The sequence below is a fragment of the Protopterus annectens genome, chromosome 13.part0 (genome assembly GCF_019279795.1).
Source record: "Protopterus annectens isolate FY-2018-M chromosome 13.part0, PAN1.0, whole genome shotgun sequence".
In the NCBI taxonomy this organism is placed as follows: domain Eukaryota; kingdom Metazoa; phylum Chordata; order Ceratodontiformes; family Protopteridae; genus Protopterus; species Protopterus annectens.
This window is the reverse complement of record NC_056747.1, coordinates 909687544-909714851: the sequence shown is the minus strand read 5'-3', so window position 1 is coordinate 909714851 and position 27308 is coordinate 909687544. Positions and strand designations below refer to the sequence as shown.

General features: G+C 41.5%; 1 protein-coding gene across 3 annotated transcripts in view; it reads left to right on the top strand.

Moving 5' to 3' along the window:
* Positions 1 to 27308, top strand: part of LOC122787763 — a 580606-nt gene that overhangs the window by 128963 nt on the left and 424335 nt on the right. For 2 of the 3 annotated variants that reach the window (XM_044054660.1, XR_006362597.1), the window contains exon 2: positions 8857 to 9036. In XM_044054660.1, the coding sequence (XP_043910595.1) occupies positions 8857 to 9036 (180 nt within the window). Of the gene's footprint in view, positions 1 to 8851; positions 9037 to 27308 lie in introns of all 3 variants that reach the window. The other variant, XM_044054661.1, reaches the window with a different exon arrangement.

Here is a 27308-nt window from a genome sequence, read left to right as displayed (position 1 = left end):
TCTGATGAAGCAGCTTGACTGCAAAAGAGCTCACCATTACTGTTTGTTACAGTCTGTTCATTAAAGTATTTTATTAAGTTACTCATTGCCGTGGTTCAGTGCTCACTATATATTTTTTACGTTCATAAGTCTGAATCCTGACCTGTATTGTACATTACTAAAATCATGCATCTTTAGTTTGCTTATCAAAGGTAGTCTTGTAACTCTTAGCTTTTAAGATTTTCTCTCTGAACTGCACATATAGGTATTACTACATCCAAGGTCCTGAACATAGCCATCATTTTCAATCCTTGATGATTTTTTTATTTACAGTCAGAAAATATGTTGCATATCTTTCATGCAAAACAACCTTTGGAAGAATGCATGCTCATTTTCACTAGTTTTCTTTGTGGCTTCTTAAAAAAAATGATGTTCACCAATTCTGATTCACATATTTAACAAAGTTTTAAGCTTGCGTTTAATATGAACATGAGTGCATAACTGTGTGTTAGTACTTTTATCTGATATTTACACAATTCCTAACTTATTAACAATTCGGGAATTCACTTGACCACTTGCATGAAATCTGCTTATGTGAAAAAAGGTCAGCCTGCCCTGAGGATGCGCTGCCTCAGAATTATTTATATTAAGTAAGGGGATGCAGGTTTTTAATGCCTTTTTAAAAATGACTTTTCACTTGAGTATATTTTGACTTAAGCAGCCCATCATGCTTTCAAGCTGTAACTGATTTTTTTTTTCTTTAGACCATGTCAGCATTGAGACTGTCACAGTTCTGTGTCATTTGTGAAGTGCAGGAGCCATAAGGCAATGTTTTCTGCTGTCATACCAAAAGAGATCACATACATCTTCTTTAAGTGCAAGTATTGTAATTAATTCAGGTTGAATTATTGCAGAATATTTTTGGAATTTATTTTAGTTTCACTAGCCTGAAGATTGTAGTTTAAAATGTTATGTTATATGGACTTAACATAAGAAACACACATTAGTCATATGATCAATAGCCAGTCAGACTCTAGTATTGCCTATGAATATCATATAATTTACTTTTGCGTCATTGAAAAATTAGATCTGATCCAAAGACCGTGTTCTTGGGTTAACACAATAATTGTAGTTACTAAGAAAAGTCTTCAAGCATGCCTCTCAACTGTCCAGATTTTTGCCTTGAGTTTTTGATGTGTCCCTCATAAAATTCATAGTTTCCTAGAAAATCATCGAGGAATAAAACCACTAAATAATGACTTTTAACCAAAGTTCATAAAATGCTTGCGAATAAAAAAAAAAACATTATTTTATCAGCTTTCTGTGTTTGAGAGTAGTATTTTTGGACCTTTGTCCCCCCATTATTTTTGCCTTTGTCCAGATTTCTTGCGCTAAGAGTTGCAGAGGTATGAAAGGTAGTACTAAGTGCTGAAAACCAAAGCAGAAACATTTGACCAATTTTCGGTAGTACAGTACCAAACTGCAGGGTAAAAAGACTTATGCTCAACAGTTACCCTTTGGAGACTGGATGTTAGGTTTAACTCTGTTAAGCGGTGCATAAAAAAAGTAGTTCCTGGCAACTGAAAATTAATGACATTGCATCTCATGCGTCCGTATATCTACATATCACATATATTAGATATTAAATATAAGTATATAGATACGTACATATATAGAAATGTGTGTGTATGTGTATGTGTGTATATATATATATATATATATATATATATATATATATTTATATATATATATATATATATATATATATATATATATATATATATATATATACACACACACATATATATATCACACACACACACATATATATATATATATATATATATATATATATGTGTGTGTGTATATAATATATAAAAGTTATATAGTTATATTTAACTATATATGTATAGTGTGTGTGTGTGTGTGTGTGTGTGTGTATGCATATATATATATATATATATATATATATATATATATATATATAAAAATAACTAAAATGAGAGTAGAAGCTAAGGACTCTCTAAATCCAGGTTTGTATCTAGGAATGTTTTGATCATGAAATCTAAACAGTGTTTTTGAAATGTCTTGAGAAATGCGTAACATTTTATGGAATGGTGTTAATAATCATGAAAAAGGCTTTGCTGTGATTGGTGTACTATGTAATGCGATGCTTTATCAGAAATATAGAAATTACATTAGAATATAAAAATGCATTAATCTTTATCTTGAAAATATAGTTTTTATACAATTTAATGAATCTTAGATCTGTAGAGTTGTGACAAAGTGTTCCATTTAAGAATGTACTAGGAGTTCTTGGCAAAAGAATGATCCAGATTAGCATTACATTCTAGATCAGTTGTTTCTGATTGTGTAGCAGAGTTATTGATGTGATATGCCATGCATAAATCTGGTATGCTTTCTAGCTTTCTGCTTCCTCAGATCTTTTGTGCATCAGTCATGAATGCAGAATGTTAAAACTGTGTAGAACCCCTTAGACTGGAATGCTGTCTTGAACAGCTAGAGGCAACTAACTACTGTGAAAGTGTTGCATCTGATGTTGGCAGTCTTCATTTTATCCTTGACGTATGGGACTCTTTTCCGACTCTTAGAACCGGCTTGGCTGTTGTTATAGCTCATGCGAACCAAAAACCCCTGAGCTAAAACCCTACACAGAATGCCCCTCTAATTACCTCATATCTCATTTGCTGCTCTTCTTGTAAAGAAGCGCCAGCCAAATTCTCCTTGAGCTTACTGTAATTTTATTATTTCCTTGATCAATACTAAAAATTTTCTAAAGCCTTTTTTTCTCCTACTTTACTCGTACACACTTTTTGTTAGTTTTCCCTGTTTATCTTTAGTTGCTTTTTTCGAGTGAGTGTACTATCCCTTTCTCCTTCTTTACCTTGTGGTATCTGTCCTACCGTTGCTGGTAGTGCTATCCCTTTACTCCTACCTCTGGTAGGTTTGGCCTACCTTTGTTTGTAGCTTTTCTGTCTTTTCTCTCTTCTTGTGTATGTGTGGATATTTTAGTGCGAGTGTTCTGCCATTGATTCCTTTTCTCAATCAAGAATGCAGATAAGAGTAAGTACAACTGGCTTTAAATAATGTTCTGTTTGTGGCAAAAAAAAAAAAAATGCCCAATTCTGATGAGCAATCATCTTGCATCTGTTGCTTGGGTCCAGAACATTTACAATAAGAATGCAATATATGTCAAGCTTTTAGTCCACCGGGCTCTCGTAGAGAGGAAAAATAAGCTTATTTTAAAAGGTCTGATAAAAATATCCTTTGAGGCTTTGTCCAGTCATCCTAAGACATCAAAATCGAATGCGTCTTCTCCTTCATCTTCTTACTCTTCCTCAAAGACTGTACACGCTAAGAAGAGGAGTCTCTCAGTGCTAGCATCCCCTTTGGCTCTGGCACATAAGAGATCTAAATCTTCGGACAGCTCCCACACCTACTGCAGAATCTAAGTTGGTTAACAAAAAATCTATGGAACTGTCTCCCTCAGTTCCAGTTGCACTAACAACTTCGGCACCTCAAGTTTCAGTGCCGTCCATCTTGGCACCGACCTTTCACGTCACCTCTCCTTCCTCGGTGCCAGTTACAGTGAAACAGTATTCTTGGAACCGGTTCCTTCCACTGTGCTGTTAGCTCCATTAGAACCACAATTCCTTTTAGCTCCTAAAACTCAATAGTTCCCTTTTGTGTGACATCTACCAAGCCCCTTTTAAGAGAGGCCAGAATCCCCTTCAGCCTTTTCTGTCCGTTCCTCAAGGAGTCTGACAGAAGTTGACATCATGAGGTTGGTGGATCAGCTCTTCGTGGCGAGGGGTCTTTCACCTTCTTCCCAGGTTTCACTCCCTTCTGGAGATGGGACCTATTCTCAAAAGACTCCACCAGACATTCCTCCTGTAACCACCACTGTGGCTTTAGAGACCACAGCTCTGATTTCCCTGGTTCCGGCTGATCTGGTGCCAACAGCCCTCATGCCTTCAGCCCCAGTCTCTGCCCTGAGTTTCTTGGCTTCCTTGGAACCGTTGCTCCACTGCACCATTTGTGGGCTCCTCTTTGGCTTTGATCTTGATGGTGGTTTCCTTGGAGTGGGCTGGAACCACAGTTCAGAGGTTGTCCTTCCCAGTTCTGGGCCCCGATCCCTCTTCAAGGGGACCTGCCTTTCAAGTTATGGAGAGGGCCTTGGCCTCTACAGGCTCTCACATGGTTTCTTCCCCATCAAAGCATTTTCCCAGGATTCTGTCTGGTCTAGAGCTTCCACCAACCTCCACGCCCAGACAGCGAGCACCAAAGCTACAGAACACCCCTGTACAGGGCTTTACCTCTTCTGTGTCCTCCCCAAAATGTCCCATTGAGGAGGTGCCCCGGAAAAGGTCATGTAAGTGGAAAACACCTTGATTCCCCGGAGGAATCTGTCACAGAGGACACTGACTTCAATGACTGGGAAGGTTCCCCGGTCATTCCTAGAAGATGTCTTCTTTGGAGACATTCTTGAAATATTAAAGCAGAAGGGTTGGCTGGAAGCCCCAAGACCCATCCTCAGAGGAGTCTGTGTACTTGTAAGCTTTTGGTGCTCACCCATCTACCTCTTGTGTGACCCTACCAGCTGATTATCTTATTAAGTTGATCCCACAGCAGACATGGAAGGCCCCTGATTCCGTAGAGCCAGTCCCCAGGAGACGAGATAAAAATCCTTTCAGCTCCAGAGGACAATCGGCACTGGGCCAAAGGTTTAGTAGTAGATGCCATGGTGGTTGTGGCAGCCACCAAGAAGGAAATAGCAGAAGAAACTTCCACCATTCATCCCCCTAACCAGATAGTCCAGGGTGATGGACAGTTTTGAGAAGCGGGTCTACTCTTCTTCGGCCTTTGCCTTCTGGTCGTTAAATTTCATGACACACTTCACTAGACATCAGAGGGATCTGATCCAGGAGCTCTCAGATACCCTCGCAGGAGCTGTGTCTAAGGTACAGGATAAAGTAGCCTCTTCTTGCCATTTTGGAGTCCATCTCTAATTTGTTCATGAGGCTTATTGTGCATACAGCAGAAGAGACAACTAGGGCAGCAGGTTTGGGCGTAGCCATAAGGAGGCATGCTTGGATGCACTTGTGTGAGTTTGTGGAGCCATTTAAGTCTACATTTGTCAACTCTCTGCTTGATATCTTACCTTTTTGGTCCCAAAGTTAAAGATACCTTGGCTAGGTGTGAAAATGATGGAAAAACACTATCTGACATGGGTGTACATTTTTCTGCTCCCCAACACTTCTATTCCAGGAACCAGAGAAGTGAAAAAATGTGGTTCAAGAAACCTCAAGGACCTTTCCAGGACACGTGTGGTACTGACTCCCCTTGGGGCAGAGATGGGTGCTATAATGGGAGATGCCAACCAAGGGGCAGAGGTGGCCTGCAAAATTGGGGTTCCAGAGACTTTTTCTCAGGGAATCCCTATCAGCGCTCCTGAAGTGAGACTTGATTGATTGCCTCTGGAGGCAGTTGGGAGAAGACTGTCCTTGCACTCACTAGCCTGGCAAAAAATAACAACAGATGCTTCGGTTCTAAGGATCATTGCTAGGGGATACTACATTCCCTTCATTCTCTTTCCAAAAATAGGAAGAAGGATCCCTGATTGTTCCAAGGATCCCTGATTGTTCCACCCAGTCAGAGGGATCAGGCAGCTCTGGAAATTCAAGAGCTGCTAGAAAAGAGTCATCCAAGAAGTCCCACCATGCTAGATAGGATCCAGATTCTACGCACGGTTCTTTCTGGTGCCAAAAAGGACAGGGAACTGGAGACCAATTTTGGATCTCGGCATTCTGAACAAGTTTATTCAACAGACAAAATTCTGGATGGTCATGGTTCAGTCTATTCTCCCCTTCTTGGGGAAAGCTGATTGGATGTGCTCTGTAGGCCTCCAGAATGCATATTACCACATAAAAATGGACAAGCACTCCAGGAGGTTCCTCCACTTCCGGCTGGGAGCCAGTTATTATCAGTTCCGAGCTCTGCCCTTTGGTCTCACCACAGCCTCCCAGGTGTTCACTAAGTGTATGGTAACAGTAACAGCTCACTTGAGACTGGCGTATTACCACTCCCACCAAGCGTCTACTGAAACAGACAAGAGATTTCAACCTACGCATTTGCTTTTGTCTAGGTATAACTGTGAATTTTTGCCAAATCTCAAGTAAGTCCGACCCCACAATTTGAGTTCATGGGAGCCTGCCTATGACCTCTTGAATAGCCTCCCTTCCTCTTCACAGACTGCAGAAAATAAGATCTCAGGTAGACATTATTCTGTCCAACGACAATGTTCCAGCCTTACTAGCTCTAAAAGCTCTAGGATCCATGGCGGCAGCCATCACATCAGTACCACTGGCAAGGTTCCACATAAGAATTTTGCAGTGGCTTCTGGCCTCCCAAAGGTCTATCCTCACTCATCCTCCGAATCACCTCATCCAAGTTACCAGTCGTTGCAAGAAAGATTTATCTTGGTGGATGGAATCTGAGGAGATTCTTTTGGGCCGACCATTTGTTTCACCCTTTCCCATGGCCATAGTGACCATGGATGCCTTCTAGATCAGGTGAGTGGGGGCATTTCCATGGATGCCTTCTAGATCAGGTGAGTGGGGGCATTTTCAGGAAAGAACAGTCCAAGACACTTGGTCTCCAACAGAGGCCAACCTGCATACCAGTGTTCTGGAACTGAGGGCAGTGCTCTTAATGTTACACGCCTTTAGGAACAATTACAATTCAGTCAGGCAACATGTCAGTAGTCTGATACATCAACAAACAACACAGAACCAAGTCTTACCCCCTGTGTCGAGAAGCCCACAGGGTGTGGCAATGGGCGATCTGTCCAAACCTCTTTTGGGTAGCAATGCACATCCCGGTGATCTCAAACGTGATAGCAGACAAATTGAGCAGGTGCATCCTCCTGCCTCACTAGTGGTCTCTCAATCCCAGAGTGGTTAAGGAGATCTTCTGTTTCTGGGGCCATTCTTGCTGTGACCTATTTGTATCACCCCAGAACAACAGGTGCAGCAGCTACTTTGCCCTAATCCCCTCTCAGGGGGAGTCCCCGAGAGATGCTCTCCTTCACGATTGGCCTTTGGGACTACTCTCTGCCCTTCCCACCATTCTTCTAATACCCTCTTCTTAAAGAAAGCCATAAGGTTGAAGAGTAGGGTGATTCTCATTGCTCCATTTTGGCCTCGCCAAGTCTGGTTCTCCTTTCTTTGGTCTTACTTACTTCATGTCCATGGACTCTGGACCTGGATCCAGAACTCCTGTCCCATCCTCAGGGACTAGTTTATCCAGACCTGAAAAACCTCAAGCTTACAGCTTGGTTGCTCCAATTCCCTTGATTGCCAGGCAAAATAACTCATCTTCCTCAGTTCAAAAAATGTTGTTAGCTTCCCATAAACCTTCCATTAGGAAACTCTACCTCAGCAAATGCAAAAGATTCTCTTTTTGGGCATGCGATAATGGATTTGATACCTTTTCGGCACCAGCTGACAAGGTGTTACAGTTTTTGTCTATGCTGTTCGAACAAGGAGCTTCTTCTCCTACCATCAAAGTTCAGCTTGCTGCTATTTCTAATTTCTATAACCGTTCTGAAGAACATTTGTTAAATCTCACATAGGCTGTGCAAGTTTTTTCTGAAAGGAACCTTAAGATTAAAGCCTCCTTACAGGGAACCTCTCATTCCCTGGGATCTCACTATGGTTTTGCAGTCCTTGGTCCATTCCCCATTTGAGCTGGCAGCTACCTGTGATTTGAAATTTCTTTCATGGAATACCATTTCCTTAATAGCCATTACATCTGCTAAAAGGATTTCAGAAATTCACACATTATCTTCAAAACCTCCATGTTTGATTTTTCACAAAGACAGGGTATCACTAAGAACAAATCCAAACTTTAATCAATCTATTGAATTCTAACAAGGGAGAACTGCTTACATTTATTAGATAATCACAGGCAATTGCATTTTTATCTCTACAGAACTAAAGACTTCAGAAAGTTGGATCAGCTAGCTATTTGTTTCTTTTTCAGGCCCTTCCATAGGTAAATCAGTTTCAAAGATCACATTATCTAAGTGAGGTCCTTCCATGGGTAACTCAGTTTCAATGGTCACATTAAGTGGTTAAGAGAATGCATAACCTGTATCTACACTAAGTAAAACCTCCAATTAACAGCCCCAGTTAAAACGTACTCTACAAGGGCTATAGCCACGTCTGCAATTTTCCACTCTAAGGCTTCCATAGTTGATGTGTGCAGCCTCAATTTGGACTTCTCCACATACCTTTATCACTCATTACAAAGTGGATTTGGTCTCCAGGGGAAGAGCGTCATTTGGTTCTATGGTGCTCAGGAATATCCTAACGTAAGGCTCCCAAGATACAAGATAGCTGGGCACTCTGTCTCACATGTCGAGGATAAATGAAGATTGACAACATCAGGTAAAGAAGTTATGGACTTACCATAACATTCCATCTGCGTTGTCAATCTTTATTTATCCTTGACACCCCACCCTCCTTCCTCCTCCTTCAGACTCTGACGGAATGGATTTTAGTCCTGGTTAATTGCTACTTCATGTATGACCTTGGACATAAACCTCTTCAATGGTTACAGCAGTGCTTTTCCTTGTCCTTGTTTATAGATGCAAACTCAATCTGAGGTAATCTAGAGAGAGGCATTCTGGGTATGGACTTAGTTCAGGAGTTTTAGGTGTGCGTGAGCTGTTATAACGGCCAAGTCAGTTCCAAGAGTTGGAACCAAGTCCCACACATCAAGGATAAATGAAAGTCAACAACACAGATGGAAAGTTATGGGAAGTCCATAACTTTTTTTTTCTTCTTAGTCTAGGCATGAATCATAGAACAGTTTGTGTGACTGGCATCCCAACACAGTTTCCACAGGAAAGGATACAAGACAAGCTCTTTATCCATTTTCTGCGCTCAAGAAATGGAGGAGGAGAAATTGTTGATATTACTTTTCTACCAGAAGACCCATCTGCTGCCCTAATTACCTTTGAAAAAGCTGAAGGTAAGCTGGTTGTAAGGGCTCCATGTTATGACTGCTCTCTGAATTACTAGCTGGCTTTGTCTGTCTGCAGCAACCAAGTTGTTGAATTTAATGATATTTTTTTCCAGCTGAAAGATGCATTGGACTTGTGTGGAAAATTCAGAAACCCCTGGAAGTATAACATTAATTTGCAGAATTCTTTCCAAACAGAATATGTGCTTGCAAGACCCCTGATTTCAGTGTACTCATTACTGTAAGAATATTACTTAAACTGACATTAATGCTTATATTCATTTGTCATTATTAATGTAAATACTGTACTGTATTACTTGTTAAACTCTGAGCTTTGCCAGGATTAGTCTTGGATAGCCAAGCGCATCTTCCTTTTGTGATTGTACATCTTAAAACAGATTTTTTTTTTTACTCTGTGACACAGAGGGATGGTGACTCTGGCCCCAGTATCTTGGTTTGATTAACAAAGTCTCTTGAAAAGCCAGTTAAAAAGAGATGGGAGTAAGCAGACAGTATTGGCATGCCCTTCATGGGGGAGGGAGACTGTAAACACCACCTTTTGGAGAACATACACCAGCTTGCAGGTCAGAGCAACAGGACTTTGGCCTGTCAAGAATTGGAGAGATACTGTAGCCTGGTGAGGTGTAGGTATATGCAACATTGTCTTAGCTTTACAGGCTTTGTTATGGCACTGTCCTGTCTGGCTGCCAAAGAGAAAAAGAGAGCAAAAAAAGTCCATAGTCTGCCTAGGATGATGGTCTTGGCCTTTAGAGACTGGGTGTTGAATTTCAGTGTACAAGAGGTAAAGTTGAGGGGTCTGCTGAGGCAGATCACCACTGCAGAGATAGGGGAGCCTCCACAGAATAATGTGTGATTGCTTTCCTGAAAGGACAAGAAGAAAAAAAAACGGTTGATCTAGCACTGCAAAAAGCAAACTGTTCCACCAGTAAAGTACTAAAAACAGATAAAAAAAATTCTAGCCAGTCCTGTGGTGTAGAGGAATAAGGGGTGTTTACAACTGGGACAACCCAGGTTTAATTAATGGCTCGGGTGACTGATGGGGAGACAGGGAGGGAGGGTGGTACGTGGACATCGCTTGGTGACTATCCCCACTGGAGACCAGGGGTATCAGTAAAGCTGCAGAGGTGGGATGACTCACTGGTTGCCTACATTGCTTGCCCACCCTGTATCAAACCATATTGCCACAAAGGAGAGGGGGAAATAATGGGTAGGTCATACTACAAAAACACCCTGGATGGATGGATGGTCAGACATGCTGAGCCCCTGTTGAGTAGGATATGTGACAGGCCCCAGCAATACCAGAATAAGTCTTGGGGGCAAAGAGTTTATCTGGTAGACCAGAGCAGATGGGGCTTGGGGGCTGGGCTGTTAACCATGACAGAAGGGAGGGAACAAAAAAAAATCCTCCCTGTGGAGATCTTTCTAGACGCGGCTAATGCGCATGGCAGACGCCACGCCCTATTCCTCAGTCCCGATTCGCCGATGGTCCGGTTACGCACGAGCAGTTTTATGTCTTGCAGGTTGGCGCTTGACGGATCGACGAAACCGGAGTTTCAGACCGGACCCAAGCCATTAGTTCAGAACTAGAAGTTTTTTGTTTTTTTCTTGCCTCAACCGATAAGTTTCAGTCGGAATTGAAATAATATGTAACCGGTGTCAGATGGACACAGAGATTACATTACCATTGTGGATACCTTTATTGTTTGTGTGTGCACGCCGTTGTTGCCGCTCTTGTGATGCTAGTTTTAAACCTCTTGGATAAAGCATAGTTTAGACAGTGCTTAGGCTGTTGTTTGTTTTGTGTTGCATAAAATGTGTGCGGCGTTTCCGTTGCTCAATGCCGTCCCAAGAAGCGAGAAGCCGCCGTACAAGACAGCGGGAGACCAGTGTGAAACCTAGGGTTGATGAACGAGAGCCCCCAGATGCAAAGAGGTTTTGGAGCCTAGGTCTTTTGCGTGAGTCTCCAGAAGAGATTTCTTTACAGGATGATGCCTTTCAGGAGAGGTAGGAGGGGGTGGCTTCTCTTTCAGACTGTTCAGGCTCTTTCTTGGAGGTACTTAGGTAGAGCCCTCCTTCTGTTTCCAAAACTTCTTTGAGAGGTAGGCTGCTTAGCTTCAGTGGAGGCTTCCTAAGCTTTGTCTTCTTGTGCCCAAGAAACATATGCTGTTCCTCAGCCCTGAGAGGTATTACTATTAGCAGAGGTCTCTATGCCTCTGATGATAAGGTTCTGGTGAACTCCTGTTAAGATAGTAAGGTTGGAACAGTGTCTGATGGCTTGGACACGTAGTTGAGAAGATTTGGTATATCTCCCTAAGATTGGATTGATGTGGATGATTCCTGATTCTGATGGAGATGATTCCACTCCACTCATTTTCAGATTGAGAGCATCTCATTTCACCTGACTCTAAAATCATGAGGGAGACTCCCAAATGGGAAGGGGAATAGCTTAGGAATTTTAGCTTTTACTTAGAAATTCCCCAGCACAGGCATGGGAAGGCCAGAATGTGGTGTGAATGGTGGATCAGGCTGGGGGAATGTGTTGCCTTCCCCCACCCCCGTCCCTTGCCTCCCTCTCCTGGTACTATAGGGCCTAGGGCTGCATAAGCCTGATTAAGAGTCCTAGTGCCCTGCCGAAACTGTCAGGGACCAGTACAATAGCCCAGGACTGAAACTAAAAACCCTAAGTTTAAACTGGGATAAAACTCTGTCTCGGATGAAAAGAGGGGAAGGAGAAAGGGATACTGGAAAGATTTTTGATACTTCTTCCTGGAATTGTCAGGCTCATATGTTAATTCCAGTTTTATAATACTTCACAACTGAAATCACAACTGAAATCTAGGTGGATGCTTTTCTGGAAAATAAGAGTTGGTAAATTTAGGAACATGTGAGTTGCTGTGTTTATAAGCATTCTTTAACATGTGGTTTTGATGCTGCTTTGGAGGCCCGCGAGTGTCTGAACTAGTGCCTCTCGAGGCAGGCATGCCTGGCTGAGGGATCAGAATTAGCTGAGGGTGTTAAGACAAGGGATTTTAGATGCCTTTTACAGTCTGATGTGTGTTTTCAGTCACTTGTGAAGCAGTTTTAAAGAAATGGAGGACAAAGCTAAGTCTATGTAAACTGTTAAAGATTTTTTGCAGGTGCAACCGAAGTTTTTTGCAAGCAGAAAACGAAAGGGATGGACAAGATTTGCTGCAGGGATTCCCATATCCTGGGGTAGAGACGCAGAGGGGTGGGCCTGAGTAGACGGCCTAGAGGGGGGGTTCAGGTGGTTCTTTTCGGCAGAGGGGGAGGGTCAGTCCTTTCAAGAACCCTGGTGAGGGGCAGGTTTCTCAGACTCTCTGCCAGCAGATTCTCGCCTGGCCTCTTAACTGGGAAGATTCTCTGTCTCTCTCAAAGAAAGAGAAGACTTAATTCAGAAAGACAGATGGATGTTGTCTCACCAAGACAGTGTGTTACAGGTACATACGGTTTTGGTTCCCCTTTTCGAGGCATGCCAGGAAGCCCCCTTCCACGCCTCCAAGAGGTTTCACAAGCAAAGCAAAAAGAGAGGCAGCCAGCTATTAGGCCAGTCAGCAAAATCGAAAGGGATTAGATAGGGTCCCTGCCTGTTCCTAGTACCAAGGAAGGGGAACAGGATTTTATTTAATTTTGATTTATGGAACATATGGACACTCATGGACATTCCAAAATTCAAGATGTTGATTTGATTTGAGCTTTTTCAAGATGCTCTGCTGGTAACAGGATTGGTAACTTAGCATTTCTCACTGCTACAAAGAACTGTGGATATAAAACTAAGTTGCAAGAAGTATCTGCGTTGAGGCTAAATTTTTCATTATCAGTTATCTGTTGAAATTCTCATTATATCTACTGCGCATACTCCTATTCCTTATTTATCACGTACTCCAGTTCCAGCTTTAGCTTACCAGTGCTAAAAAGAATTCCTTACTTGGATCCTTACTTGCCTGCAACTATCAGAACTTGGGAAGACTCCCAATGTCTGGGAATATGTTATAGCAGTGCTAAGATGCCCAGGGAGAGGGTTATCCTTAAATTCTGTCCAGTCTAGCACAAGTGAATACATGTGCCCATGTGAGACTTGACTGTCTACAAGTGAGAAGAGCTCAACCCCGGCAGCCCAAAAGAGTCTATCCCTAAACAAATCATCCCATCTCATCCCTTTACTTGCATGCACAGTCACAGTCCAAAAGGACTTCAAGGATGTCATTCAGGCATCTGGTTCATGGCATGCCAACTGCATGCTTCCCAAATGCATGCTCAATAAGGAGGAAGCTGCAATGGTATTCTCAAAATGTATCACACACACATCACTTGAATAATTTGCTGCTGGTCAATTTAGGTGGTGCTCAAGGAATTTCAATATGACAAGTGGATTCCAGGAAACGGACCAGAGAAGTAGTCGCGCCGAGGCGCAGAGACCGGATATTGCTTGTTGGGGAGCCCAAATGGAAAGTGGACATAAGACAGGGGCCTGCCAGATCTGGTACATCTCGCCAGACTACAGCATCTACATATCAACATGAAGGAGATAATGGCTTTGAAGAAGTTAATAGCTTCTTCCAGGGGAGGTGTTGATTCTAACAGACTAACTGACTGGTGCACAACAAAACAAGGGAGACACACATATCATCAAACAAGGGGAGCACAATTTTTATCCTGACGCTGGCGCAAGCTTTGCAACTAACTCTTCAGGCCAGTGCCGGATAAGCACAGAACCCAAGGCAGATTAGTTGTACAGAGGCCTAGCAGATGTGTTAGTGGAAACCGGATCTTTCAACCATATTTCACAGAAATTGACAGTGTCAACTGGAACTTAGACATAGATCTGTTCGCTTCTCCACTAACCACCAACCGCCAACCACCAGCAACCAAACCAGGGTTTCAGCTCACCAAAGGGGATGCTCTACTCAGCTTGAAAAAATTTTCATGTTCATGCCTTTCTTTCCACCTCTTTCTTCCAAAGGTGCTCTTTAAGCCTTAACAGACAAAAGCCAACACCAAGGATGATTTTATTGATTAATATTCGGCAACAACTCCCCTCACCACACTGGAGAGTCTAGAAAGGAAGCCTCCATGGCCTTTCCATGGCCTTCCACATCTGTTATCTCAGAAGGATCTCAGTCAGGCTGTCATCTGCTCTTCACTCAGCTTTCACTACTTCTGGCATATGTGTTGTTGAAACACAGCAGGTCTCAACTTCTCAACAAGTTATAAGTTTAAGATGGCTAGAAGAAAGACTACCTACAGAAGGAAAGTGTACCAGAAAAATGGAAAAGAGGTTTTAATTTGGAGTACAGTAAAGAATTTGGAGATTTCTGACTTGAATGGAGAATGCTCTTCTCTTATCTAGTTATTGGACAAAGGTTTGTCCTTCTTTGTCTTCTTCTTCCTGCTGATTTCAGCTGCAGCAATTTCCAGCTCACTATGATTTGTTTTCACCATCGTTTCCTGTTGTTCTTTGTAGAGGGAGGAAGATTATATATTCCCAATCTGAGACCTCCTCCTCCTGCTTGGGATCTCAATTTTGTGTTACTTGGAAAAACTCTAACCTTAATACCTTGAGCCTGCGGCTACTGCTTGAGTTGGAATACTTGTCATGGAAGACTGCTTTTCTAAGTTTTCTAAAGAAAGAAGGTCTGAATTGCAGCCTTAGTAGGCCCAGAGCCTTTTGGATTTCCAATAGAAGGGTATCATTACATTACAATCCTTCCTTTATTCCTCTAAGGTGGTTTCTAGTGTGGCTTTTAAACCAAACTATTCATTTGCCCATTTTTATGCAGACCCCAAAATAAAGGGAAAAATTTTTTACACTTGATTGCACAGGCACAGATGGTGCTATTTAAGCAGGACTAAGGATTTTTAGCAGTCTCATAGCAGTTTGTTGTTTTTTTTTTTTGAGTTGAGAGGCAAGGGCAAGCCTGTGTCAAAATTTCTAGGTGGATTGGATTTTGTTTTGCATTGCATTTTGTTATTCATCATGGCAAGGAGATTCAGCTGGGATTAGGCCTTAATGTGTGTAGATGGATCCACATCATTGCAGTTGTCCACCCTCCTCCTCCTCCCCCCCCCCTTGTGTGTTTTGTAGGTGAGTGATATTATGGTTATTTGGTTATATTTTTTGTATATATTGTTACATTTTTTGGTGCAGGTATTTTTTTTTGTCTTTTAGGTCTTCTCTCATCTGGGGGGGCAAAAGAGATTCTGGATGAGATCGCCGGTCATGCGTCATGATCGGTACTCGACACTGGACGCCCGCTCCTGAGCGCCCCGACGCCAGCCATACTCTCTGCAGCCCACTGGACAGACGACTGGACCCCCACAGTATGACTGCAGCAATGTGGATCCTCAAACATCTACATTTATGGTAGGTACAAAACTGTACTTTTCCTCCAGCTAGGATAGGATGCATCCGAGCCTCCACAGAGTAATGTGTGATTGCTTTCCTGAAAGGACAAGAAGAAAAAAAACGGTTGATCTAGCACTGCAAAAAGCAAACTGTTCCACCAGTAAACTCATCACTCTGCAGGTCCTGTAACTGGAATGAGTGAGTTTTCATCATTACGCTATTTTAAGTTAAAAAAAAAAAATACAAAAATTCTTTGAGAGACTGGCCAAAGGTTGCCCATGAAATGTATCAATGAGCAAAGCAAATCATCTCCATTGCTAGCAAACTAATCACACAACTAGTTACCTTTTGTTATCTATTCAGAATTGCTACAGCTGCCCGCTAACTGCTGCTTCTTATCATTGTGGCTCCCCTTTACAAAAAAAAAAAAGTTTGGAAGAAGACCTGAACTATTTATAGATTTACAATCATCTCCTTCTGGTTTCATTTTATGTAAATGTACTCTTGGAATCTTTATCTTTAATGGTGGTCAAGAAAATGTATGCTTAAACTTTACATTTGAAGGGACAACTTTTCTCTGAATAAAATACCTTAAGTCAGTATTGAGTCTAACATGATTCCAGTTAGAGCTGCAGGCTATTTCATTTCAGAGTGGTTTGTTTTAAAAAAAATATCAAATATTTAGCATTTCTGAAGGGGTAACTGTGACAATTCCAGTGGAAAGAGTGTAATGGAAACAACTCGGATCTGAGTCATGTACCATAATTTTACATGTAGGAATACATATTTTTTTTCCTGCAGTCAGGGATATAGTTCAGGACAGGTCATACTTAAATTCCAGTTTTATAAGTAGCATTGCTTATGGTCAAAAGATGAAAAATGCAAATGTTGAGGTCCATTGTAATGAACTTGGTTTATATGAACAGTACTTCACTAAAAATGCAGCAACCAGAACTGGTGTTTGATGCTGGGCTATTGCTTTCCACCCCACCAGTGTATTCTCCCCCCGGTGTAATTGGCTCCCAAAATTGCTACAGCACAACTGTGCCCAATAACTAGATACCTGTGTCTTTAGGTCAGGAGTGGGCTATACCAGAAGCATACATAGAAATAAGTCTCTAGCTGTAGAGGGAGAGCTGCTGTATGTTTGTGCAGAAATAAGTCTGTAGCGGAAGAGGGGGAACCAGCATATATTTGTACAGAAATGTGTCTCTAGCAGTAGAGGGGGAACTGGCGTATATTTGTATTGTACAGAAATAATTCTCGAGAGGTGGAGGGGTAGCTGGGAGTATAATTTTCATAGAAGCAAGTCTCTACTGCTAGAGACTTATTTCTGTACAAATACACACCAGCTCCTCCTCTGTTCCTAGAGTGGGAGTTGGAGTGTAGTGGGAGAGCTGGTGTATATTTCTGCAGAAATAAGTCTTTAGTAGTAGGGGGAAGCTGGCATATATTTGTACAGAAAAAAAGTCTCTAGTGGTATTGAGGAAGCTGGCATATATTTGTTCAGAAGTAAGTCTTTAGCAGTAGAGTAGGATCTGGCGTATATTTCGGCTAAGAAGGTTATTTTATACACTACTGTTTTCAGCCACATTTCCCTGACCAGTGAATTTATACATGTTTTCAACTCGTATGTGTTGAATTTATACTTGTTTCCAGCTTGAGTGTGTGTGGTTCTGTGTGTGCACACGTGTGCATGCAAGTGTTTTTGAATACATACATGGATCACAAAGCTAGTTTCAAAAATGTAGTAAATGTGGGCACAAAATTCACCCACAAGATCCGCATGAGTTGTGTGGTGTGCTTTTAGGTTTGCACGTCTGAATGTGTCTTGCGACATTTATTCTGCCTTTGGGCCTCGGGCTCTGTCTGACTGATGCAGTAAACTTGTTCTTAAGGATCACTTTCCTCTGGATCTGGAACCCTCCAAATCAAAGAAACCATTGGGGAAATCTGCTAAGTCCAAGGATTCAGATTCAACAAAATGCCTGCCAGAGTCTTCTGGTCCTGTTTCAACCACGAATACTCTGAGACACGAGGAACATGCAGCCCGTATGCCTACCTATATTCCTCTGCTGAATCAAGAGCCCTTGGCTCCCATTACTATTTATGATTCACTTAAGATATCAGACAAATCTTTATCGAGACCTTCTTCAGCTCTTTCTGAGCTTGTCTGAAGTTGATTTGGATAACCTGCTACACAGGGTCCTTAAATCTCAAATTAAGATGGGGGTCATTGTGACTCCATCTGCTCCAGAGCTGATCAGATCCATTCATTACACCCAGCTCCAGTCTCCCACACCAGTCTGTGCTTTGACTCTGTTTTCTCTGGATTCGATTGGTGGTGTGGATCCTGGGGGCCTGAAAGTCCTTAATTCAGTCCTTCTTGGCTCCTGACATTTTTGATTTAATGCTAGCATCTATGTTCCAGCCAGATTTGATAGCCTAGTACACACTTATGAACCTAACCACTACTAGGGTCTTTTTAAGCTTAGCCGTATAACCCAAATCTCTGAGAAGTTATGGTACCCATGATAAGTGTAAGTGGGGGCCTGAGAGATGAACCATTTACTGGCTGTCTGTGTCCATTAGAGGCATAGCTGCCAAACCAGGGATGTATTTCCTGTTCTTCATCAAGTCATTCAAGTTGCACTTGAATTGTGTCAGGGACGAACTCTGCTTCACATGGATGGGACCGTGTTCCAGAGTCTAGGTAGTCTCTGGGATACATACCTGCCTCTCCAGAAGGTCCTATTTATGTCACAGGCAAGGTTTAAATCTTTAGAATGGGTAATTCTGGTGCTGTTTGTTTTGTGGATATGCAGGAGGTCTATCAGGGTGGGGTCTGACAAAGCCTTGTATGTCAGCCATAGATTTCCCCTCAACAGCCTGTAGGAGACAGAATGTTGGGACAGAGCTTTGAGGCAGTCTGCATAGGACATTTAACTTATGCCAGGTGTTCTTGTACCTGTATGTGCCTGTTTAGGTACATACTAAAGGGAGCATTGTAGTCAGTGATTCGTCTGATTCATAGATTACCAGGCTAATTACCCAGGGGGCTTTTCTAAGGCTAGCCAAGTTTTCCCAAAAGAATGATGTCCTGGATCCAAGCAGGATACTGAGGGCCAGGTATTTATAAGCTATCTCTGTCCATAAGGGGCATGTGTGCCCGACCCAATGTAAATTTCTCATTCCCTGTCCACTGGTCTAGGTTGCACTTAAACTGGGTAATAGACAAACTCAGCTTCATAAGGGTGGGAAGCCTGTTCCACAGGAGGGGCAGTCTCTGGGACACACATCTGTCTCTCCAGCATGTTCTGTGCAAGTCTCATATGAAATTCAATTCCTTAAACCTTGTGTTTCTGGTACTGTTTGACTTACTAATATGCAGGAGATTCATAAATGTGTGGTTTGCAGATGCCTTGTAAACCAGGCATAGCTCACCCCTCAGCAATCTATAGCAGATTGAGTAGAGGGAAAGGGACTATGATGGAAAAGGGTACATAATGGTGATGCGAGTTCATGTGTTAGCCTGATTAGAAAACAGCCTGGGATGTCGTCTGGTCCCATAAAGGCTGTTTTTTTTTTTTTTTTGCCTTGGACAAGGTTTTGACGACCTGTTCAGATATGTGTGGGGGAGGGGGAATTTGGGGCAAGGTTTGAGATAGATTTGGGGGAATAGGGGCAAAAAGGGCAAAATGTTTCCCAAACCTATCCGCTAGCAGGTTTGCTATCTCTGTGGGGGTCAGTGTGCGTGATACCATTGGTCCCTAGTTCTTCGCATGCTTGGATCCTACCTTTTAGGCTACATACGTAGGTGTAAGAGGCCTTATGGTTATACTTGGCTGTGCTAGCTAAGTTTTTTTGTCAAAGAGGCCCTTATAGGATTTGACAAGTTGCCTTGTTTGCCTGTTGAGGCTGAGGAGGGTGCTTTTCCATTGTTTGGTCTCGCCTTCATTTTTATGGACAGCAACTTTTTGCATTTATTGAAAAAGCTTGCTGGTGCTCGATGTCCACCATGGTGGCTTGTTTTTACTTGTGGCTCTGGCTTTGATTCTTTCTGGTACAGCCAAGTCTACACATTTATGCAAGTGATTGTACAGGGCTTTAGTGGAAGCATAGGTGTGGTTACCACTGCCAGCTGTGAGGGTAGGGCTCAGAATGCATTTATACCTTCACCTAGGACGGCATAGTTTGTCTTGGTGAAGTTTGTCAGTCTGATTTCACCCTTTGTGAGTTTTGGTGTTAGTGTCGGCTCAAAGGTGACTGATCTGTGGTCAGATTTAACTAATGAGGGTCCGACATTTCTGGTAGTGCATCCATTTGACATGTTAGTGAGGACCAGATCGAGTATGTTTGTTCCTTTTGTCATGGTATGGACAAGTTTGTTCCAGGGTGTATGAGATAACAAAGTCAAGAAACTTTTGCACTAATGGGTTAGGGCTAGTGTAGGTTTCCCAGTTGATGGTGGGATAATTGAAATTCCCCCATAACCAGAGTGTTTGGTAATATTTGGATAGTCTCCAGTTTGGTCAAGTAGGCTTCATGCGAGTCATGGAAGGGGGATCTATAACTGGCTATGACTTGAATGCAGGTGTTACCCACCGTAACCTGAACTTGGGGTAACTCCACGGAGTTGTCCAGTCTAATTAGACATGAGGTGAATTTATCTCTAATATAGGTAGAAACACCTCCTCCTTTGGTTCTCACATGTTCATTTTCTGGTCTGAAGGTGTGGAAGGCATTGCAGCCTTGCAAAGCTGAGGTACTGTCTGAGACCTTGAACCATGCTTCTGTGACTGTACAGACATCTGCATTTTCCAGTGATAGAAGTGCTCCAACGGTTTGCAGTTTTTGGTTTAAGCTCTTAGCCTTTAGCAGCATGACCCTTATTTTGTTATGATTGACAGATTTCATGTTGATAAGTTTGTTTTCGAGACCTTTCCTAAAAAAGGCACTATGCAGGAGGCAAGAGCCTTTGCCAGAAGCCAAAAGCTTAGAGGCGCCAGGTGCAAACAGTCTCTGGCAAAGCAGCGAGGTTTGTCGACCATGGCTTCCCAGGATAACAGGAACTGGATCCCCTTTGAATGACACCAAAAACTAGGCCAATTATTGACAGCAATCATTTTTTCGTTTATACTGTGGTATCATTCTAAGTGAGGGTAACATGCTTCTCAAGGCTAGGGACATACCTGCCTGGGACAAGTACTCAGAGAGCTCAGTCAGTCTCTCTCTTCATATAGTCCAGTGAGGTACATCTCTGGTCGTTCACTCCAACATGAAGTATGACAGAGTCATAATGTTACTTGTTGCTGAGAAACCTGAGTGCATGCATGCTCTGATTAAAGTCTGGCACTGGCACTGGACAGGCAACTGACTGTGACTTTCTCCTTGTCCATCCTGGTGAGTGTGACATCCATGTGTGTCACTATTGAGTCTCCAATGACTAGAAAATTTGTTTTTTGAGCATTACGTCTTATGGGCTTGTTAGTTGAGACACTGTTGTTGCTGTGTGTCATGGGTGCTGTGGGAACTGTGTTAGTTGTAGCAGTCTTGTGTTTTGGAGGTGTCTGGTGTCTCAGTAGTTTTTTTTGAGAGAACCTCCATATGTACTTTGTATATGAGTAATGGTACTATGTGCATGTGTAGTGGTGTAGGAGTTGACAACTTCTTCTGTGTTACTGTTTTGTGTGCAAGAGAGCATGGATTCAAGATTTTTGGTGTAGATGCTTCTCTCACACTCTGTACTAGGGTGAGTTTATTAGTAGAGGGTTGTTGGTGTACATGAGGCAGTTGCTACATTGCCTCAAATGACCCAAGTCAACAAGGTTGGCAGGAGAAACAAGGATGATCCAACTGTCCATAGTGCTAGGTTGAAGACTGTTGTCACTAGGCAGGGCTTTTCAGGATCGATCAAGGAGGAGCTCAGTGGATGGATATTTCTGCCTGTTTTTTTTTTGTAATTTAATAGGTTTCAGCTTGCTAACGGTATTTCTTTGACTGAGAAAATACTAAGGATGAGGGCTATGCTAATGTGCTACAGCTGTAATTAAGGGAAAAACTGTTGAATTAATCTGTCTGGCTATGGCATACAATTGTGTGGCAGTGCGCGGTGCTGTGTGACGTCCAAACAAGCAGAAACCTGCTCAAACTTGAAATAAAACTTTAAAAAAGATCAAAAGGACCTTTGAGGATGCGTATTCCAAGCCCTAGACCAACCACCCTTCACCAGACAGGTTCCAGTCAGTGCACTCCTCTCACTAGAGTGCAGAAAGTTCCCTTCCAATGCAAGATGGCCTGGAAAACATGCTCAGAACAAACATTCACTACAAACAAACCCAGATGCAGCAAACCTAGCTACCCCAGTTTCGGTGGGAACCACTAGAGAATGTTTAATGCAGCAGAAAAATAGCAGTCAATCACTAAAAAAATTTTAAAACAGCAGAAAATCATTAGGGAGACTCTAAAGAATGGTTTAAACAGCTAACAAATCAGTAATTATAACACTGCTTGGTAGGAAAACCGGAACAAACAGAACAGATTGCTTTGCAACAGTGAAAAGCACCAGCAAATACTTACAGTGAAAATAGCAAAAAGAGCTTTGTAAACAGTGAAAACAGCAATAAAATTAAATTTAAAAGGCACAATAAGGCAGACAATTGCAGTACAGCAGTGTAGATTAGTACACAGTATATAAATAATACAATATTAAAGTAGGTGGCAGGGAATAAAAAAGTGCAGTAAATAGTATAAATGAGCAAAACCTTTAGTTCCAGTCTGTGTAGTAGTTGGTCTAAATTTGAGAAAGGCATTATAACCTATTGTCAGTGTGCTCTCTGTGGAATTAAATCATGCGTCAGTGGCTGCACAGATGTCTGCATTCACAAGGGTGAGGAGAGCTTGTAGGGAGTGGCGTTTCTTATTCAGACTCCTAACAGTGAGTTATAACACCTTTAGATTTATTTGGTTTTAAGTAGCTCTGTCAGAAGTGCTTTCAGTTTGGCATTGCCTAAAAAGGCACAATGGGGGAGGACAATGTTTAGCTAAATTTCGAAATCCTAGAGGGGGCAGGTACATATTATCCTTGGCAAAGCATCATGGTTCATTGACCATCTCCTTCCATGCTGACAAATATTGCACCCATTTAGAATGACACCAAGCTAATTATTCACCCATCTTCTGTTTGTTTTCTGGCATCATCCTTGGAGAAGGTAAAATGCTGCTCAATGCAAGGCTCATACCAGCCTGGAACACACATTCCTAGAGCTCCATGATGTCTCTCTAAATGTAGTTTGGGAGGTACACCTCCGGTCATTTACACCTATGTGGACTATAACTGAGTCTTACTGGCACTTGTGGTCCAATGACCAGTGTGTGTGTATGTAATATGGTGGATCCTGGCCCCTGATAAGCAACTGACCGTGACTTTTTCCTTACTCAGCCTGGTGAGAGGGACATCAGTGTGTCTCACAATGAAGTCTCCAATGACCAGAATGTTGGATTGTGTGGCGGCTTGCCTTATGGGCTTAAAAGTAGTGGCTCCTTGAGATGTGGCTCTATATGTTGACAGTGATGTTTAGAAAGAGTGCATTTGGGGCTGCTGAAGGTATTTGTTATGTGTACTTTGTCTAGGAAGTCTTTGGGATTTAAGAAGGTTACTTTTAAGTGACTCAGCATACGTGGGACTACTTGTCTGCTTTATACTTTGTGTGATGGTTGTATCCTGTGTATTACTGACAACCTGGTTGACATTAGAAGTGCTTTTATGTGAGAGCTTTGCCTCCAGTGACATTGTATAAATACCTTCCTGACATACCATATCAGTTTGTTTGAAAATTAGCTGGTTGTCAGTACCGCTCTGGTCTCTTTCCTAGATTAAAGATGCAATTGAAAGCAGAATACAGTTAAAACACAGTATAAAGAAAATACAATGATGATGGAGTCTTGAGGCCAAAGGGTCAGGTGGATACGTATCAGAGATGTTGGTCCTCAAAACCTCTACTCCAGTCCCCTCCTTGGTGCCATGTTCTCAGTCAGATCCAAGAGTTTCTACCCTAGATTCGGGCTGTTTCTCCATTCATGGAGTTAACCCCACCCCCATAAATTAGATCTGTCTTCTTTAGATCTGGCTGAGGTTAGAATGGCATTCCAAGTGCTGGGGGGAATCCTTTTTACCTCATAAGTTGGGACTACAGGGTCTCCTGACCACAGAACCTTCCCATGACACCCACTCTTTTTTGGGTTGACCTGTCTGCAGGCAATATCATGGCAGTATCATTCTGTGGTCTGCAAATCAGCTGCTGTTCAGCAGAGACAGCCTTCCAAGGATTCAGGAGCATCATCTCTTGAGCCACCTAGGAAGAGGGCTTGCAAGAGGAAGCCCTTGCCTATTGAGTCAGTAACATCAGGCATTGATTTGGATGAAAGAGAGGGCTTCCTGCAATCCCCTCCTGAGGACCTATCCTTAGATGAGGCCCTGGAACATATGGAGATCTTGACCGGCAGAATCCTCCTCTCAGGATGAAGCATTGCTTTTTGAGTCTTATGGAATGACTTCTACATCCTGGATGGTCCTACAAGCTGGTAAGATGGTGGAACTAGCAATTAAGAAATTGTAGCAGTAACCCTATACTTGTGAGTCAGTCCCCCAGAAGGCTGGACAGGATTCTCCAAAGACTAAGGATAAATTCTTCTGAACTAAAACTCCCACAGTGGACTCAATCATCATTTCAGCAATCACTATGAAAGAATGGGGTCTGAATGGAGAGATGATAAATCAGCAAGCAAAGGAGAGTAGTACTGCTGGAATTGAATTCACCCTGAAGTCCCTTCACAAGGTGGACCCTGTTTTTGACAAAATCTCACCAAGATGACACTGATATAGACTGTATTTTATATAACTTATATCATGGACATAAATAGGTTAAAAAAATAAAAAAACATAGCTGGGTGCACAAATCCCAGGATACAAAACTGCTCAATCCTGGTAGGTGCACTGGTGCCAGGACTGGAAAAAATGACTGTAGAATCCTTAAGACAAAGAAACATTCCTACAATTGGATTAGGCCAGGCACAGGGGTAGGGTGGCCCCCGTGTTGTAGAAGGAAGTAGTAGTCCACAAAAATCACAAAAACTGGTAGGCCAAAAAAGAGTCATAAAGGTGATAGAGTGGACTACTGAAGATAAGAAAGAAATGATGTATTATTACTATTATGCAAGAAGCTCAGAATTTCCAGACAGAAAATAAAATTGAGGAAAGAAAAGAAAAACTGTCAAAAGCTTCAAATGCAAATCTATGTTCATTAGTACAACAGATTTATGAAAAACATTATGTAGACCAAGAAACCTTGGAAAGTTTAGAAAAGAAGATATTGAGGAAATCCAAAAATATAAAGAAAAAGTCTAGAGATTTCTGAAAGGTATAAAAAGAAATATGGACAAGATAGAGACTGAAATCTGATATGGTGCAATATTTATGCAAAGGAGAAAGCCAAATTAATCAGTGCAAAAAAAGCAGCCCCAGACATATTCAAAGAGAAATACAGGCAAAGACATCCATCTATGGAAAATTTCACAATACAAAAAATAAGATCAGAAGTAGAGAACATAGAACAGATTATTAATACAGTAGAAGTTAAAATAAATAGCCGTAGTTGCGGAATACCTGTGAAGTGAAGAATTTAGTGTAGAAAGTCTAACAAGGGTTATATCACAGCATGATGGAACAAAGTCCCCCAAGTAAGGAGAAACATGAGGAGCAGGAGACATCTGAAGAAGAAATATGGACATGGGAAAGAAAATGAGATGTAATATGGTGCAATATTTATGCAAAGGAGAAAGCAAAACTGATACAAAAAGAGCAGCACCAGAGATGTTTGAAGAGAAACACAGGCAAAGGCAACCTGATAGGGAAAATTTTACAATACAAAAATACAAAGAAAAAAGTATAAAAGGGGAATAGTAATGGATAATCTAAAGAAATGGAAATTAAGGTTATGGATTACCTGTGAAATGAAGGATTTAGTGTAGAAATTCTACCTCTGATAACACCACAGCAGGATATAGCAATGGATCCCCAAATTAAGGAGAAACCAGTGAAGCAGGAAACATCTGATCAGTTGCCATATGAATATACTTTTGTACTGCTTTCCTATGGAAAGCTCCAAAGTTCAGTTGGAGTTGCACAGCATGGGAAGGAACAGGAAACTGTGGTAATTCTGACACCGTCATTGTTGTGGAGTGATAGGCCAGTGAGTTCCTATAAGAAAGAGCAACAGATGACATAGGATAAAACTGAAGAGAATGTGGCACAGGAAGATGCTCTGGAACTTTCTGTAGAATGCCTGCAGGAAATGGAGAACAAAAAATGTGCCCTCAGTTTAGAAGAAAATTATCTAAGAGAAGTGTTGCTTGATTTGATAGAGATGGGCAGACATATTAAGATCAATGAAAGAAGTAGACTACAGAAAATTAATACAACCCAAAAAGAAGTTTAATAAAATAAATGAATACAGTAAGAATGTTCATAGAAATTCATGCGATATAACAGAAGTAAATAGGATATATTATTGTGCAGCTATATTAATAACGGATAAAATCTTACCACAAAAACACAGGACAGTAAGGGAAAGGAAGGGGTGAAATCAAATGCCATCATGGAAGTATTAAATAGAGAAAACTATAAAGCAATTAAGGCAAGAGTACAGAAGTGGGCATAGATCAACAAAAATACTCAGATGGACGTGATAAAAGCAAAGTGCAATATTAATACAGATCAGGATCTATCTTGCACTATCGCAAATAATAAATTAAAAATGTGAGCACATAGGGAAAAAAGTAGAAGGCATGCAGATAAATATAAAGGAAAAGTACAAAATAAGCAATTTATTGATAACATAAAAAAGTTTTATAGAGAACTGAGAAACAAGTTACAAATAATTGAAACACCACCAAATAAGAAGAAATGGATACAGTATGGAGAAATATCTATGAAGATTCTGTGGAACATAATAAAGATGTTGAATGGCTAGAAAAAGTAAAAGAAAGAATAAAAAGTTCAAATGGACAGGATATGAAATGAGATGAAGTAATAGCCAGAGAAATTGATACAAAGTTAAGAAAAGCTCCTAACTGGGAAACCCCAAGCCCAGATGTAGTACCTAACTTCTGGCTAAAAGTATTAACATCTTTACATGAAGATTTAGCCATGAGTAAGAACTATTTACATGCACACCCGGAACAGACACCAACCTGGTTAACAACAGGAAAAACAATACTCCTATTTAAAAGTGAACCTAGTAGCTATCCAAAAATCTATATATAGACCAGTAACTTGCTTTCCGACATGTAAATATACACTGGAATAGATGCCAACAGAGTTTATAGTCATTTAGAAGAAAACTCAATCATGGCAATAGAACAAAAGGGTAACAAGTCTTATTGAAAAGAGGATCATTTGTTGTTAAAGTCATAATGGAGAAAGGTAAAAAGAGGAAAAATCTAAGTATGGCATGGATAGACTACAAAAAAGCATTTGACAGTATTCCACATTCATGGATAAAAAAGTGCTTAAAAATGTAGAAGATGCAGCCTAGACTGATATTACATTACAGTGACCATGAAACAGTGGCAGACGATTTTGCAGTTACATCATGATAAAGGACAAATTATTATTCCAGGGATAACAATTCAAAGGGGAATATTCCAGGGTGACTTTGTCACTGCTGCTCTTTTGTCTTGGCCTTAACCCATTAAGCTAACAGATTAGGTCATGGCTGTAGTGTGGCTCCCAGAAAACAACAAAGTGTAAAGACTTCTCATATTCTTTTTGTGGATGATTTAAAACTGTATAGGTCATCAGATGAACTGAAAGCACAACTACAACTGGTCAAAACTT